Source organism: Arvicola amphibius, chromosome 6, assembly GCF_903992535.2.
Source record: "Arvicola amphibius chromosome 6, mArvAmp1.2, whole genome shotgun sequence".
NCBI classification, from domain to species: Eukaryota; Metazoa; Chordata; class Mammalia; order Rodentia; family Cricetidae; genus Arvicola; species Arvicola amphibius.
In genome coordinates this window covers 134,920,562-134,938,737 of record NC_052052.2, presented here as the reverse complement: position 1 = coordinate 134,938,737, position 18,176 = coordinate 134,920,562, and the positions used below count along the sequence as shown (strand labels likewise).

Here is an 18,176-nt window from a genome sequence, read left to right as displayed (position 1 = left end):
AAAAAATTATGACTAGTTAGCATATGCTAAATATTCATTGGCATTCCTGAAGTGCGAGTGTGTGCAGCGTTTGTTTTAAATGTTTTATACTGCCTTCTTGCTCTTATTTACAAAAACAATTTGCATTATAAAGACAGAGAGCCTGCTGAACTGAGGCAGGTGTGTCGCGTTGGAGTTTAGAGATTTTGGCACTTGAACTTGTGAAGTTTTACTGGTTTTCTGAAATAGTTCAGTCTCCGCATTTGGTTGTCTTCTACTGCACAACATAAACACACAAAAGCAAACCTCTTTCCTACCTCTAGGTATTCTGACTTTCCTCTAGAAGGGAAGTTAAAAACAATATAAACACAATGAAACCACGGAAGCAAGCAATGCACTCTCTTACTGAGATGCAAAGGAAGATTTGAAAAAGCAAAAGGGAAACTCCTTAGAGAACGTGGAAGAACTCCCTGGATCCATTGCAGTCACTCAGCAGCCCACTCTTAACCACACAGCACAAGCTCATGGAGCTGGGGACACCCCAGCCCTGCTGTCTGGATTACTAGGAGACAAAGCAGAGTCCAATCCTTGCCCTGCCAGAAGACAGGGACTATGACATGGGGTGGGCAGTGGATCCAGGTGCGAAGAAGGACACCCAACCAGAAAGGGGCCTGAAATGCTCACAGTAATCATGACACAAACCTATGTCTGAGCAGAATTGATGGAACAATTCATTCGGTCCCTATCTGATAGACTGGCCCCCTGAATGCCATGAGGTCACGATGGATCCACTTGCTCAACACATTGAATTGGCACCTACTGTGTTCAGTGTGACTGAAATACTGACTGTGCTCCGTAGTAGAGCACATCCCAGGCGCAAGTCCTGGTACCATAAAAACTCCTATCCAAGGAAGAACTAAGGATTTCAAGTAGTGCTGGAGAAAGAGCTGCTCAGGGTAGGGAAGAGTGACGGTGTGAACTGCTCTTCTTTTCTACTGAGGAGACGGTAGATGCCTCGGTGGATGAGAGGCGAGCTCACCGTCGCGTGTGAGCAGTGCTTAGACATGGGGCTGGATGCTAGATCAAGGCAGCAGCAGAAATCACTGGAAAGAGATAAACACATGCAGCAGAGCCTCCAAGGTAGCAGTGGGGACCAAACAGGAATGGGGTCAGGATTAGATGTCATGAGAGGAAGACACACACCTGTCTGTGAGAGAGAAGTTGGGGCTTCACCTGTGATATCCAAATGTTAAAATGCAATGTCCAGCTCTCCATGACTTCTGAGGTCCAATGCCACACCTCAGCAAGATGATGAGACTCGGGGAAAGGATGGCAGGAGTTTTGAACCAACTAGAACTTCTAATACATGTGATTAGTTGTAAGAAACATTTCAACCACTTTCTGGGCTATGATTGGGTCCTAAGTGGAGAATTCATCTCTTCATTGAGGATGGTACATGTACTTCACATTCTAACTTGGCGAACATCCCAGGGAAGTGCAATTCTGAAACTGTAGGGACTCTATCAGCATGTAGTGGGAAGAGGGATTGATTATTGATGTCTGCTCCAGGCATACAATAAAGCCAGCAACGATTGCTCCTGGCTGTGGCTTTGCCACTCTGATTCTCATGGTACATCTTCTACAACCTCTTTGAATCCACATATAGTGAAGATGGACACTATGTCTATATCTATGGAGATAACTGAGGACAGAAAAGAAATTATACCAGATGCAGGAATGGGCTGATTTATAATTGTGAAGAAATTGTCTTTCACTTCAACTAAAACGTAATACCAATTTTAACTTTTTTCTCAAAAATGTAAGATTAAGAAATGTTAAAGCTTTGGAAACCAGAATTCTGAAAAATGTTCTGTGGCAATATGTCCTCTTTTGTTATGGTATATGGACCCATTCCCTCTTTAGTTTATCCATTACTCCAGCTATTGCTTGTGTTTCTCTCTCTCTCTCTCTCTCTCTCTCTCTCTCTCTCTCTCTCTCTCTTCTCTCTCTCTCTCTCCCCTCCTCCTCCTCCTCCTCCTCCTTTTCTTCTTCTTCTTCTTCTTCTTCTTCTTCTTCTTCTTCTTCTTCTTCTTCTTCTTCTTCTTCTTCTTCTTCTTCTTCTTCTTCTTCTTCCTCCAATAAGCAATTAGTCATCTCCTATATTGGGTTCTTTCTCTAAACAAAACTGTTCACAACACTGTGTTTCTCACCACACATGCCCATTCTGTGTTCTTATCTGCTAGCCAGCATCTTGAGAGACCTGGGGGAGGAATTATATCTAACCTGTTTCTTTCCTGTCCATCTCGTTCCCACTGGGCCCCATCTGCAAACGGAACACCCTGGAGGCCACACTTAGCTGCACAGTGGCAGTGGGACCAGTGTCTACAGGTGCCATCCTGCTTCCCTGACTACCTTCCTGGGGGTGTTCACTCTCTTCTTGACACCATACATGCTTCTGCAACTTGCCTTTCTCCACTCTCCACTAAATGCCTCTTGATTTCAGTTGCCCTCTGTGAGTTCCGTGCCTACCAAATTTAGGTTCTTCCTGGACAGCCGTGGTTGGCTCTCACGGGTATAGTGACCATTCCCAGGTCCGCATCTCACCACGGGCCTTATGTGAGTGTGCGACAGAAACCTGAAGCCAAATATTCCCAAGTTCTACTCCCTCTCTCTCCTCTCCCCTGCCTGGTCCGTGCATTCTTCACTTTCTATTCTAATGAATACAACTACCTGAGAATTAGGTTGGCAAACCCTCTACTTGTCCCATCTGAAACAGCCCTCCAAAGCACCTTTTCCCTCTTGTTCCTTAGCCACGGTCTTAGAATGAAACAGCACCCCATGTAGAAAACCTTAGTAGAGAGCCTGACTCAGGCTGAGGGTCCAGCCAGAGTTAGTTTCCCATCTAATAGTAGAGCTACCACAGCTACCATAGTGCTTGGAGTATCTTAGGCTATGACTGTTTTGCCTGGAAATCAGCCATAGCTTGCCACCCCCTCCTTGGGGCAACCCTTTCTCTCCACAAAAGTAGTAATCCATGACATGTAAGCCCGAGCCCATCAAAGCCGAAAATACAGCCTCCTATCTTCCAAGTGCTTTCAGAATGTTCCAGAAATGACCCACAAAACCTTGCTAGCTGCCTTTTTGGTCTTCTTGCTAAACTGTCTGATCATCTACAGCTGTACAACAGCCAGATGAGCCGCTGTCACTTCCTTCTTGTAGCCAGGCTCTTGCATGTCCCCTCATCTTTGCTCACTGTGTTGAAAATAGGGCTCCCGTGCCTTCCAGACACACTAAGGGTATTTCATGCTTCCAGGTTCCACATGACAGCATTTGTCCCAGCATCTGTGGTCCACAGATCTACACTGTGATAGATCTTCACTCCTCCCACTGTAACCTTGAGTGAAGGACTGCCTGCCTTCCTTCCTTCCTTCCTTCCTTCCTTCCTTCCTTCTTTCCTTTCTTCCTTTATTTTTTGAAGGACTCTGTCTTAATAGTGCCAAGCACAATGTCCAGTGTCTGTCTGTGGGACTGCAGGGTTGTGCTCTCAGGACAGTCTCTCAAGTTGCTCAGAGCACAAACCTCTCTTTGCCACTTCTTGCCTGGACCTACTCAGCTCCTGTATCCCAGGGCAGCCCCTCTCTGGTGCTTTGCCTGGGCTTCCTGTGTTTTGCCTAAATGCATATTTGGCATGCATCCAAAGTGATAATTGTTAATGCCTTCCTTCTCGTGGACCTGTTTGCCAGATGATCGCTGCTAAAGTAGTTTCCTGAACTTTCAAGGCTGAACTTTCTCGTCCTCTCTTCCTGTCTTCCTCTGGTGGCTCTATAAACATGTACCTAAGCCAATTCTGGTAATAGAATTATTGTTTCTGGCACATTCTTTCAGGCTTGACAGTTAAGTTTATAACAAACACACTCGCACACGTGTCCGTGTGTGCGCGCGCGCGCGCACACACACACACACACACACACACACATCTGTTGATCTGTCATTTCTTTTTCTCTGCCCTCCCAATCTAGTTTCCATTTATTACACGCCTGCTCCCTCTGATCCACCTAATGGCCCTGTGATGTACGTTCCCTTATATCACCGGTGGTGTTCATATTGCCTGCCTTGTAGTTGTTATGACATTTAACAGAGCTACTGCAAGCAAGCACCCATCCCACGGTCTGTCACATAATTAGCATTTGCTGATGATTGTTAATAGCATCTACTAGCGTCCTCACCATCATTGAATTCAATTATTATTTTCCAACCTAATTCTCAGTACAGCAGAAGATAACATCTTTAAATGAACATGATTGGAAAAGCCAGCATTCTTATCTTAAAGTGATCTTTTCCCCACCAGCCATTCTGATACCTAGACCTTATCAAACAAAGAATTTACTTCCATCTTTTTGTTTCTGTCCACCACCGTGAAGAACCTTTATATCTAGTTGCTTAGGTAGAAAAAGAGAAGGGACACCATCTTCTGTACTTCCAGCAGTCTGCCCCCTTAGCCAGGTACTTTATACAACGTTTGTCAGCACCGTTAGTCTATAGCTTGAAGGTAGTCAGGGTCTGAGCACAGCCACTGTGAGGTGAGGCCACACTTACGTCCCTGTTGACTGTTTCCTCACCTGCTTATACTATTTCTTTCTCTTCTCTGTCTCTGCATCTATCTTTCATTCTCTGTGTATGTCTTTTCTGTGTCTTTGTCTCTCTGTGTCTCTCTCTCTGTCTTCCTTACTCATACTCACTCGTGTGTGTGTGTGTGTGTGTGTGTGTGTGTGTGTGTGTGTGGCTGTATTTGAAGAGTCAGATATAGGACTCAGTACTTTGTTCATGTTAGACAAATGTTCTTCCACTGAGCTGTGCCCCCAGCCTTTGGTTTTTGAAGCAGGATCTCGTAAGTAGCCCAGGCTGGCCCTGAACTATCTTCCTGACTTAGCCTCCCAAGTACGAAGATTATAGATGCACACCGCCATGCTTGCCTCTTTCTCCTTCACCACTTTCTCTCCTTCTTCCTAGAGCAGATCTTTTCTCTCTTTTGTCTCCCAACCACAATGCCATCCTTCCAGAAACTCACCCTAAGACATATTAATCGATCAGTACCTACCCTTCAGATAGTCTTACAGTAGAACGGCACTCCAACAGTGGTGCCTTAAAAATAATGGGCTCATACTGAAGTAACAAAGCTCTAAGGATTTTCTTCCACACCTTTGTGAGCTCAGGAAAGCTGTGAACCTTCAGTAGGTTGAATCAGGCTTCCTCTAAGGGTCTGACCCAGAAGTCCTTGGACAGGGGGAGTTTAACAGTTTACCAGAGTCTAGTGCCTTGAAGTAGTGCACTTTGGGGCTTGGTGGGCACTGAAGGAGACATAGAAGGGCATGGAAGGACTCCCTCCTGGCCCCCAAAGTCAGCACAGGAAGGATTTAATTGGAAGAATTAAATGGGAGAAGAGTTGAGGGGAGACACATCCTGTTTGGGTGCAGGGAATTCTACGGACTGGAAGAAACATATACATTAGGAAGTCATCGTTGTCTCTGAACTCTTTGCTTTGCAGACCCTAAATTCTAATCTCATGACTGGAACTCAGGGAGGGAAGCAAATTGCCACCTGCTAAGACCATAAATAATGGCCCTAGAGAATGGACCCCTTGTACAAGCCCCTTAGTAGCCCTCATAACAGGTATACCTTGCCCAGCCACCAAGTTTCCTGACAGCCGAGGTAGCCACTATCTTTCTGAAGATGGCTTTGCAGAACCTAACACATTGGTGGTGACTGCACAGAAAGGTTGATGGGCTTTCAGAGGCCATCAGCAAGGGTGCGGGCACAGAGTGTTTTGAAGTCAGTGTCTTCTCAGTGAAGTGTTATGCCCCTTTACCTGTCATTATCTGTGGATCTCTCCTAGGTCAAGAAGAAGAGAGACTGGCCCTTGAAACCGCTCTGATGTATGGAGCCAAAAAGGCCCTCAACACTGAAGGAGTTGTCAAGTCAAGATCTGATGTGGACATGGACTTCGAGGTGGGAAACGCTGTGCTGGGCAAGGACTTCAAGGTCACCATCACCTTCCAGAACAATAGCTCCAGCCTGTACACCATCCTGGCCTATCTTTCGGGCAACATCACATTCTATACCGGGGTCTCCAAGAAAGAATTCAAGAATGAAGCATTTGAAATGACACTGGAGCCCTTATCCTGTAAGCTAACAGATATGTTGGTCTCTCCGGGACCTGTTTGTTTCCTGTCTCTGCTGTCTCACTGTCAACACTGTCAGGGCTCTGGTTCCCGCCAGATCCCAGTATTGGGGGACACATTGAGAGGGAGCTGTAGAAAACCCTCGATTCTTCCATTTTTGTGTCTCGTGAGCAGAAAGGAATGCTGAAATCTTCCACGAATTGGAGGATCTCTCGCAGCCTTCTCCCTCCCGCATCTCCCCTATGTCTATCTGTGCTGTTTCATCACCGTAAGAACTCAGGATATTTGAAGCAGGGCAGGATGGCCACGCTGAAGCCTGCACTGGGGACTGCAATTTTGAGTACGCTCATTGTTCCTGGGGATACTAGGTAGGCTCAATATTCAGTCCCAAGTTGCATACAGGAAGAACTTCTGTAGGCAGAGAGCTAAGTCAGGGAAAACTGAGAAGCACTTCCTGGGTCTCTGGACCTAACAGGCGGTGCTGAAACAGAGAAGGAAGGGAGTGCCGGAGCAATACCGCAATACCGTTCCCAAAGCAGAGACGAGCAAGCAGGCCACGCCGAACCTATGAGCCAATCACACACCTCTGTTGTCCCTGAGCTCCCTAGATACTGTAGCTGTCCCAACCCTGTACCTCCAGAGAGGAGTTCATAGAGAAAATAAAAGGCTGCTCCTGAAAATTTGGATTCCAATAAACCCAAACTGAAGGAGATGAGTATTCCTAGGTTTGGTGATGTAGCCAGCAGTCAAAAAATTCACCATGGTATTGTCTATGGAAACTAGAAGATTTGACTACCTTCCCCTCATCCCCCAAGTGGGAGGAAAGTCTTCTCACTAAAAGGGAAAGTCAGCATGAAGGACTGAAGGGGAAGGCACTCTCATGCTTACACGCTAGGTGTGTGTCCCCAGCAGGTTGCATGAGAGGTCTGGGCTCTCTCCCCTCCTTTGTATATGGAAGCGAAAACTGCATGACAGAATTGTTAGTTCATTCCCTGCCAAACTAATCTTGCATATCAGATTGATGTGGCTGGGAAGAGGGAACCTCAGTGGAGGAATTATTTATATCAGTTTGGCCTGTGAGCATCTCTGTGCAGCATTTTCTTGGTTGCTAATTGATGTAGGAGGGCCAGTCCACCGTGGGTAGTGTCACCACCATCATGGGTTACTAGTTCTGGATTGTATAAGAAAGCTGGCTCATAAGCAGAGAACGCAAGCAAGTAAGCCACACTCCTTCATGGTCTCTGCTCCAGTCCCCGCCTCCAGGGTCCTGCGCTGAGCTCCTTGTCCTGGCTGCCCTCTCCTGTGGCCAAATATTCCTGTCCTCCCTAAGTTATTTTTGGCCATGGTGTTTTAGCACAGCAGCAGAGAGCACACTGGATCATCCAGGTTCTAGCATGTGCTGGACACAGGGGAGTGCAAATCTTTGTGGATCTTCTGGTCTTGTAAATGAACAAAGCAGTAAGCAACCTAACAAGCTAGGCAGTGTCTGGCATCTGGTGATATGTAGAATACAAAAATACAAAGCAAATTAAGAGCGAGAGGCATAGAAGGTGGAGCCTTTAAAAGGCAGCATCTTGTGGAAGATAATTAGGAGATGAGGGCCAAATTGACCTTGGAAGGAGTGGCTGCTGGTCTGTGGAGTGTGTCAGTTCCTGGGAGAGCAGCTTATTACAAAGTGCGGTTGCTTTGCAAGCACATGGCCAGTTCTCTTTCTGTTAGACCAGCACCATGCTTTTTGGGTGCTCCAGCCACTCACATTATGAGACAACTAGACATATTTTCCTTATAAATTTCCAAGCCTTTATAATTTAGTAAAACAACAAAATCAGACTCAAATAGGAATAAAAACAGCCAATGGAAATTGATGCGCTTAAATCATACAAGGAATTACACACTTGGGCTTTATTTCCAATTGGTATTTTCTTTGAAGGCATTGAGCATGACCACACTCCGGACCACACCAAGGCTGGTGAGATGGCTCAGGAGGTAAAGGCACTCGCCACTGAGCCTGGCAACCTGGGTTCCATCCCTCACACGGTGGAAGGAAAGAACCAGCTCCTGTCCATTGTCTTCCGCCCTCCACTCACGTGCCCATACACAAACACACAGCAATAATGTTCTACATTAAAAAATAAGCAAGCTCACACGGGCTGCTGTGCTGAGGAGAGACTCACAGAAGCAACAATGAAGCCTGGACACCAGCTAGAATGCTTTAACAGTCATTGAGCTAAAATGTGGTGGTTGCGTTGCCGATAAGAGCAAATCAATCGGAACGTACTCTGAGGTAGAGTCCACCTGATTGGCCTATGCAAGTGAGAGGAAGAAGTGAAGGAACTCCATGAGCGGCAGGTGTGAAATGCCTTGCTAGGATCCAGCTTAGTGGGAACCTGAGACTGGATTCATGTGGTCAAGGCCATGAAGATAACAGAATTTAGATTCCCCTTGGGCAAGGACACTGAGCCAATGGGTGCAAACTTGGGCCCTGAGTGAAACTGTCTACAATCCATCAGATCTCCCTACACCAGAAAGAGAGCACAACTCTTTTCCAACCTTACAAACACCCTGTCAACCTTCCTCCTTCTCTCCTTAACCCAATTAAAGGGTGGATTTAAGTCATCTCGAACTTCAGAATCAACATGACCAACCACTGCAGACTCTCATTTTCACTCTCAGGCCTTCCCCATGATTATGGATTGTATGTCCTCAAAACATAAACCAAAATAAACCACTCCATCTTAAAAATTAAAAAGGGGGGATGGGTTTGTATGCGTTAGAATGAAGTAGGATGATGTAATACATTATTCTACTGAGTCATTCATGTAGGGACCAAGCCTAAGCCCAAGTTTTTTAATACAGCTCCACCCACTCAGAGCAACCCAGTGCTTGTCCTAGATAACTCGAGTGGAATTAGAATCTCATTCCTCATTTGCTCATTTACTAATTAATGAAACTTAGTGGTATCAGTTGCATGCCATAAAACGCGCGCTGCACTCTGAAGTATATCCCACTCTTTGGCAAAATTACATACCTCTGCCCCCAATCAAGCATTCTCAGGTGCCTCTATTGCAAATCAAGCTTTTCCCTGGAGAATAGGAGGCAGACTTTTCAGATTGCTGATTAATGGAACTGTGTGGGCTAGAGTCAGCTGGGGAGGTTTGAATCACTTAAACCACCCAGAACCTTCAAAGGTGCTATCCTGTCACTTGGCTACATTTAGTTGCCTTTGCTTTTTGGAAGAGACGAGGCAGCTCCAGCCTGTGTCTCCCCTGGCTTTCCCCAGACACCGTAAATGATGTTGGCAGCCTCCCATCTCTACCACTCACACAGTGAAAATCTATTCCTCCTTCTCTTGCCGCGTTTAATAAACTTTATCTGGAACGATTTCTTGTGCAGTGGCAAAACGCGGCACTTATATAAGGCACTATTTCAGGAGCACTGTTCTCTGGGGCTCTGAAGCACAGCCCGCTTCTCCAGTGCTGTGATTGAGGGAATGGTCTGCCTCCGAGAAGAAGTCAGCCCTGAGGCTGAGACTATAAGTGGTGACAAGAGCCTCTACAAAGATAGCTACGGGGACGATGGACAAGTCCTCCTACCCTAAGGAAACCTAATAGTCAAACTCTTTTCCTCAAGAAAAGCCAGGAGGAAACCACTGTTTATTACTATCCCTGGGACCCCCAGGGAGCAAAATGCACGGTCCATGTAGAGCCTGTAAAAGACATGTGCTTGCTTGGGTTTATGTGTGACAAAGGGAATTTGTCGGGTCAAACTATTTGGGCCTGATGTGTAGTTGAGAGGTAGGGTGCCATGATTAGCATGTCTGAGCCTCTGAGATCAATTCCCAGCTCGTGGAAGAAAAACAAGGAAAGAAAGAGAGAGGTGAAGAGAGGGGAGGAGGGACTGCTGTCTGAGCCCCTGTCCCCAAGACTGTATGACAGTTTAAGACTATATAAGAAAGGATGAGAGCCAATAGGGTGGGTTTACAGAGATCCTGAAACAAAGAATGTGGAGACAAGATTAGAAATCTATCAGAAGCTAGAGGTAGCCTGAGAACCTACATAATGTTAAAAAAAAAAAAAAAAAAGACAGCCAGAGGCCAGAGGACTGCTGCCCATGGCAGGGCCCTGCACTGGGTTCTCAGACTCCAGGACCAGGAAATTAACATAGATGTAGGCCTCGTGTGAGTATCCCACTTGCACAGACGAGCCACAAGAGATGTCTCTCATTTCAGAGGCAGTCAAATGCTGTCCCATACCCTGGTATGTGCTAGCTTTCAGCTTGCTTTTCACCCTCTCACAAGGCAGTCACTTGTAGTGGGTTGAAATGATCCACTCAAATGCTCAAACTGCCAGCCATGGGAACTCCTGCAGAAAGGAAAAAACCAGAAGCCCAGGCATGGAGCCCCAAGATGCTGGGCCTATGGCTTGTTTGTAGAATCTGTGTCCTGTGTGGGGCAATGAAGGTGTGACTCATGCATCTGCCTTCTGGGCCTGCCAGCTGATGGCACAGAACAGGTACCTGTTTCTGAAAGCATCAGTAGGCACCATACCCGGGTTCGGCCTGCAGACCTGTTCTTTGTGCTCTAGAATCCTGGGCTGTGGGAAACAGAGCCACAGAGCAAAGGAATCCAGGCCACAGATAGAACTCTCTATCCTCAGACCCCATGGAGATTAGAAATGAAGTGAAGCCACTCATCATCCTCCGAGGCATCCTGCACAGCATATTCTCAGCCCCTAAAGCCAGAGCGGTGCTTCAGCACAGTCGTCTTCCAAATTACAGAGGAGAGAGGCTTCAAAAGCCTTTGGTGGCCTCAGACTTCAGTGCTCCTCTTCTGCCAACTTGGGATTGTCTTGGCCCGAATCAAAGCAGCCATGGTTGAAGCCCTTTGGCTCCACTTTTAATATCTCTGTTTGTGCTTTCCATTTTCCAGCAGCAAAAGCAATGCTTTGAAAGTCTGACAACTCTTTTCTCTAGTAAGACTTCACTGAATATTATATTTCTTTCTTCACCCAAGAGGCAGGAGAGTTTGCCCCTGATTGACTCTTTGTACCTGACTTTTGCCGTGTCCCTGGTGCCCTGGGTGCTAATGTGGGGGGGGGGGGGGTTGGGAGAGAGGATAAGCCAGATCCCACATCATCTCAGGTCTTGATGGCAGCCTGTTGGTTTTTACTCCCTCCAGTCAAGAAAAAAGAGGTGCTGGTCAGAGCAAGTGAGTACATGAGCCACCTTCTGGAGCAGGGCCTCCTGCATTTCTTCGTCACAGCTCGCATCAACGAGACGGGCAATGTCCTGGCCAAGCAGAAGTCCACAGTGCTGACTATCCCCAAGGTCGACATCAAGGTCAGTGAGCATTTCATCTCAGACAAGAGAAGGGGGGAAGTAGTCAGGCAGCCAGTCTCTGTCTCTGTCTCTGTCTCTGTCTCTCTCTCTCTCGTGTGTGTGTATGTGTGTATGTGTGTGTGTGAGAGAGAGAGAGAGAGAAAGAGAGAGAGAGAGAGAGAGAGAGAGAGAGAGAGAGAGAGAGAGAGAGAAAGAGAGAGGTTTCAAAAACATAATGGAACTAGGATCCTCCTGTTCTTTGAAAGAAGCAAGCCATCCTATATATAGTCGTGTGCATGTAACACTCCTCTTCTCTCCTTATTTAAATATATAGATGTGACTGCAGATATAAATATAACCGCTGGTATAAACACACTTGTGGAGGAAGATAAAGATGTGTAATGGAGACAGAGACTAAGAACTCTCTGTGTCTTCAGAATAAAGTGGGTCAGGCTTGCAGACTGCCTACATTGTCCCACCTGCATTCTGGACAGTCACGTCACTCTCTGGGGTGTTGACTGTGTACAGTAGGATTATACAAGCTGGGGTGCTGAATGTACATATGCCACGCACTGTAAGTACCAACAAAATGGAAATAGAAATGATTCCCAGTTCTCCAGAAAGTTCCTTCCTGCATTTTCCTGTTTACAGTCCTCCCCACTCACCACGATGACCAATTTTCTGGCTTCTGTCACCGTGGCTTCTTTTGCCCACTTAGATGATGACTTTAGTTATGCCTCTTCCAGGACTATAGGAAATTTCTTCTTAAATTACTCAGGGGATATCGGTAAAGAAAGCTTGGGGGATGGGGTTAGAAGACAGAAATGGGGGCCTGTTTTCTCTGCTTCTCACAGCATAGGCTAACATCTTGTGCTATCAGTAGACAGCCTTACCCAGATGCCTTCCTCTCATGGAAGAAGGAATGCAAGCATCCTGTGTTCACCTTGGAGAGTGACATTTTATGCCATCTAGGCGTGGGCTTAGAGGCCTTTCCCTGGTGTCTGGAGAGCATTCTTCTCTGAAATGACTGAGCAATTGCCATAGATCTTGCTAACATGAAGCTCCCTAAAATAATCAAACAATCCAAGTGGCCCCCTGGATGGGGCACTGGGCAAAAATGAGAGGTGAGTATTCATTCTTATGAACCATGGACTGGAATCATTTTTTAAGTTAGCGACTGTTGTGCAGCTTTCAATATGGCTCCTCTGCATGGTTGCAAACTAGGCTCAAGCAGCTGCCCTCAAACTATATATCGCACATATAACTACAGGTTCAACACTCAATAACTCCTCCAGATGAACAGTACAAATATTTCCATTTTGTAAGTGAGAAAACTGAAGTACAGAGAGGCTGTAAAACTTGTGTAAGATCACATAATTCAGAGGTAGAGCTAAGCCTCCGACCCCAGCAGCCTGGCTACAGAAGCAGGATGAGAACTGTCTCACCGACTTCTCAAAGTCTGGCTCTCTGTAGATGGTGCAGGAACCACCCCAAGACGAGGCTCACCTGAACCTGAAGCTGCGTAAGACCCACTGAGGCAGAGAATGCCACTCCCTCTGCATCTAGGAAGGTCTATGTCATCATATCTTTTGTTCCTTAACTGCAACCACTTATCATAGACCCCTTGTGACTGGAACTGTCTGCACAATGGGCCTTAAGAGGCAGAATGCAAATGAGGATGTATAGGCTGAGAGAGAATCAGAATTCTGTAGGTAGAAGTAGGTAGAATCTGAAACAAATGCTAAACAGGAAAGCAGGCACATGGGATGCTCCAGGGGTTCTATCCTCCCATGAGAGAACGAATTCAGTAGCTTGGAGCCCAGGAGTATAGTAGCAAGACTCACTCTGGCTCTTCCACAGTCAAGAGCCTTATTGAGCTCCCTCTGCTACACGGCAAACGTATCTTTTGCTACTCTTAAGGGGATGTTAAGCAGGGATTGTACCCATACTCAGACCTCTGTCTTTCCCACCAGAGGCAAAGCTCTCATGCTCACCTCATTATGAAGCAATGGCTTGTCCCTGCCAAGCTCTCAGGAGAAGACTTTCCGAGATGTGAAATGCTCAGACCACAGCACAAAATAGAATTTAATTGCACAGCTGATAATAAACTGTGTGCATGGAAAAAACTGATATCTTTGATCTTTTTAGGTATTATTAATTAGAAGGGTTATTTATTTAGGTATCTGCTAGGTTCTTTAAGAGTAACTGAACTCTCCAAGATGGATCAGTGATGTCTCATTCTACAAGTTAGTAGACCAGAGAAGAACTTGAACCAGGGTTGGTGGGGTTTAGTTTGGGTTGGTTTCCATGACAGAAGCAGGTGTACTAGTTCATCGGAGGAAGCTCATTCAGAGCCAAGGCCATTGGCTGAGACTGAAATGTAAGAGAAAAGGAGTCCTGATTCTGTCCAGTATGAAACCTGTCTGGAAAAATCATGGATGAGCATTTGTAATGAGCCTTTCTCTGTCTCGCTAGCCAGCTCCCAAATAACGACACGAAGACTTCTTAATTATGAAAGCTCAACCTTAGCTTAGGCTTGTTCCTAACTACCTCTTGTCACATAAATTAACTCATTTCTATTAATCTACATGCTACTACATGGCTTTTACCTCTCCTCCTGCTTCCTCTGTGTCCAGCTGGTGATTCCCCCTTTATCCTTCCCAGAGCTTTTTCTGTCTAGAAGTTTCATCTGTACCTCCTGCCTTGCTATTGACCATTTAGCTTTTTATTAAACCAATCACACTGACATATCTTTACACAGTGTAATCAAATATATCACAACAGACATTATGCAAGTCTTAACCATTAACCCATTTTCTACATACAATATTTATGTAACCCTACCAAGTCACCAAGCCTCTCAAAGTCTGTTTTCCCACTGCAGAGAGAAAAGCAATAGCAATTCTCATGTCATGGGGTCTTTGTGTTGACTGAGCAATGGATGTCTGATATATGTATATCAGATATTGCAATAGATCCTACTGTAGTGGATCCTACTGTAGTTGCTTCTCTTCGTAAGTGACTGGCTCATGATCATACTTGACTGGGGAAGGTCAGAAGCCTCTATCCTCAGTCTTTTGTGGTATAAATGTGACTTATGAGCTACATCGTTCTCACACTAGGAATTTTATGGGCAGCAGGAATGGTGACAGCTTCAACAGAGGTTTGTGTGTTACAAAGTGGGGAGATTGCAGCTTTAATGAATTATCAACCAGAAAGAAGAATAGGCTATCTTTAATGAATGATTATCATTTAACCAGCAGAGATGGATAGAGAAACTATTTTAGATACTAGAGAAAGGCATGAGGAAGTGTGTCAGTGAGGGTAGAGACAGAAGTGTTCTTTCTAGGGTAGAGGTTGGGAGCCAGGTAAGACTATGGATACCTACCAAAAAAAGCATGTAGGGCCATTTTTAGTTGCGTCTAGAATGTGTGGACAAAACTTTGTCATTGGCTTCATGGACAACAAAGCATTGGTAGAAATTCATGACCATGTCTGTAGCATGATCCTCTCTGCCTCCTAAGAGGTCTCCTGTTGGTTTCTGCAGAATTTTTGCTCCAAAGCGTTGACTTCTGGGACTCTCTCATTTGACCTGAGGAATGGAATCACCTGGAAGCTAGAATCCAGGTGTTCTCTCCCACCTCCCTTCTCAGAGCTAGTTTAGACATCCTAGGGTGATAATGATATGCCCAAGAGAATCTAACCTATGGATCACCAAAGCAAAAGGGCCAGTGGCCAGGTTCTTAATCCCGATGGGCTAATAGCAGACTTAATTCATTCCCATGGCAATAGAGGCTAGGTTTGAGTTAAATTTGTTCTCGTTTGACTGTGCCCAGCATCCACCACTCGTGAGTCACGGTGTGGGATCCTCATATGGAAAACGGCAGGGGGAGATGCTCATTAAACTTTAATGAGCATACATCACTTTTCCCGTGCTATCAAAATATTTTGATGAGAAAAGTATATTTTATTAAAAGCAGACTTGGAAGTTTTCTCTGCCTTCCCATGTGTTGATTGTCAAAAGCTGCTTTAAGTCAGGGCGGGGAGGCTCTCCAGCATTTTAATTGTTAATGAGCAGTTGCCTTTTGGAGAAGAGGGGCCACAGACAGAACCAAGCTGGTCTCCGGACTACATATACACTTGTCTAAGTACCGTGACCCACGGTGTGGGAACAGCAATCTCATGGGGTTCTCTGCTTCTCACCAATGAGGGCTGGTAGTTCTTATGCTCAAGATGGGCAGCAGCAGCTGTGGAGGAAAACAGGCAAGGCACAGTACCGGGCAAGCCTCCAGAGCCATATTCCCGCCTAGAAGGCACGGAGCTAATAACATCTTCACAGCCACTATGGGCTGGTCATAATAGGTCACATAGGGAAATGCCACTGCTGACACTATGAGTAAAATTCAGTGAAGGCCCCATCTCATCCAGCACTTACCCCTACATGGCTGTGTCTATACAGGCTGGGAAAGAGAGACAAGTCCACCCACTCACCAAGCCTGTTAGCCTGGTGGGAAGTTTCACCTCCTGTGAGAAGGGAACCCTTCCCTGCCTGGCCTACATGTGCCATGGTTTAACCCCATGTCCAGATTTCATCTAGCCCTAAGTACTAGCAAATAGTAGCGCGGTTTGTCCCAATAATGATTATAATGCTGTGTTCCAACTGGAGCCTCTCATTGCACACCTAGGATTCTCACTGAGGTTTCCAGGCCGTCTTCTTAGAACCCCGACTCTGTGTGTCTCTGTAGTGAGGCAGGGAAGATGCTAAGGGGAGTTCTGGGTCCCTGTTCTCTCAGCATCCTGACTTATACTCCCGTGTCTCAAAGGAGAAATTAACATTTGGGAAACGCACTTGGGATGCAGCCAGTGTCCTGAACCACTTAACAGTTACTAGGTGAGGGTTGATAAAGTTTCCATTTGCTCTATGGGAGCATAAATGTCCAAATTTTTCATCAATGTCAAGTAGAAAAACAAAGGGTTCGTCCCTGAGCCCTATGCTAAAAGCTTGGGAACTGACCACTTTCCTTTCTCTGTGTGATAAATACTTCATGTATATCAATTAAAAAGCAGAAAGGGTGATTTGGCTCACAGTTTCAGAGTATCAGTCTGCAATCAGTTGTTTATGTCACTTAATGATGGAAACATGTGACAGAGAACTATGGTAGTCAGGAAGGCATGAAAGAAAGAAAGAGGCCAGAGTCCTAGCAGCACCTTCAAGGACATAACCTAGATGCATAACTTTCTTCCACAGCCCTAATTCTTAATGTCTCTACTGCCTCTCATGCTTGTAGCCTAATGTCCAAACCATGTTAACCTCCATGTTTTCGATAAAAGAAAAAATATACTCTCTCTAGCCTCCTTGCTCTTTAATGATTCTGGCCCAATCACCATGACTCAGCCCTTCCCTTCAAGGGTAGATCTAAAGGCGAGGGAACCACAATGGATGGATGCTTCATCGTCTCTGCTTCATCTTCTCTCTGAACTTGCTTCACCCAAAGAATGCCAAATGGGGGACTTCATGCTGTGTCTTTCTGTGCTCACACCCTTCTGTGGCAATTGGTCAGAGACAATCACAACTGTGCAGTGAGACAGCACAAACTGTGTCAACAAAGAGAGCATGCTCTGGACTATGTGAGCTCCAAGGCGCTGATGGGTGCACCCCATCATCTCACCTTTCTGGACAGATGTGTAACAGTGTTCATGTGAGAAGCAAAGGGAAGCATCAGGCGGTAACTGAGATACCCAACATGTAGGTTGTCCTAGGCATTTCCTGTTTGCTGTTGTCTAAATCTTCAAGAAGACAAACACACAGAGGAAAGCATCTGGAACCAGCAACCACATCTTCCTACCTTGTGCTTCAACTGCATAGGGACTACTGGATCTCTCTTGAAAAAGTATATCCCCAGCTTCACCCTAAATAGAAAAATCCCATTATCATCCAGTAATGTATCTCAGGGCCTCAAGGCTACCTTGTCACATTTCACCCTGGTGCAGGAATCTAATTCTTTCCTCATAAAGTCAAAAAGAAAAAGGTGGGTGGTAGCCGTGTTTTCAAATATAGTTCAGGGTCAACTTAGAACCATTGCCCTCAGAGGATGGTTTAGCGATAACATGAAAAGCTAACGCAGCAAATGATTCTTCGGTAGGATGCTATTTTTATCTCATCTGTCAGAGATCACAGCGTGGGTGGCATTTCAAGGAGAATGTTTTAAGTCAGAAAGACCTAGATTTATTTCCGGGTGGGTTCTTCCAATTTACTAGCTCTAGTTATCTTTTAAGTTTTGCTTTCATGCCAAGAGAATAGAGGTGATGATTACAATGTGTATCTCCAAGTCTGTAGAGCTGCAAGGTTTCAAAGGACAAAGTAAGGGAAATGATGGGCACGGTCTCTGTATTGCTAAGTAAATGCCACTGAAAACTGCCTGCTTATTGTTATTAAACAGACCTAGGATGGGATATGGTTAGGCAATGCTCTAGGACCAACTGCATTTGTGTCTCCTTACTGTGTGAACTCAGCCAAGTAATGCAGCTTCTCTGTGCCTCCATTCTCTATCTGTAAACTCTCAGCATCTACCTGGCAGCCTCCTATGGATTAAATGACTTAATACAGGTTTCCACAATGACAGGTATTTCAGATCCACACTGTCAATATAGTGTATGTTAGCCCCCAAAACGTGACAGGTACCACTGTTGTAGGAAGCTGCT

At 45.7% G+C, this 18,176-nt stretch overlaps 1 protein-coding gene across 1 annotated transcript in view; it reads left to right on the top strand.

Annotated features, from left to right (window-relative positions):
- Window positions 1–18,176, top strand: part of F13a1 (coagulation factor XIII A chain) — a 154,924-nt gene that overhangs the window by 118,225 nt on the left and 18,523 nt on the right. The window contains exons 12-13 of the mRNA XM_038334077.1: window positions 5,873–6,160; window positions 11,335–11,495. Of these exons, the coding sequence (XP_038190005.1) occupies window positions 5,873–6,160; window positions 11,335–11,495 (449 nt within the window). The remainder of the gene's footprint in view (window positions 1–5,872; window positions 6,161–11,334; window positions 11,496–18,176) is intronic.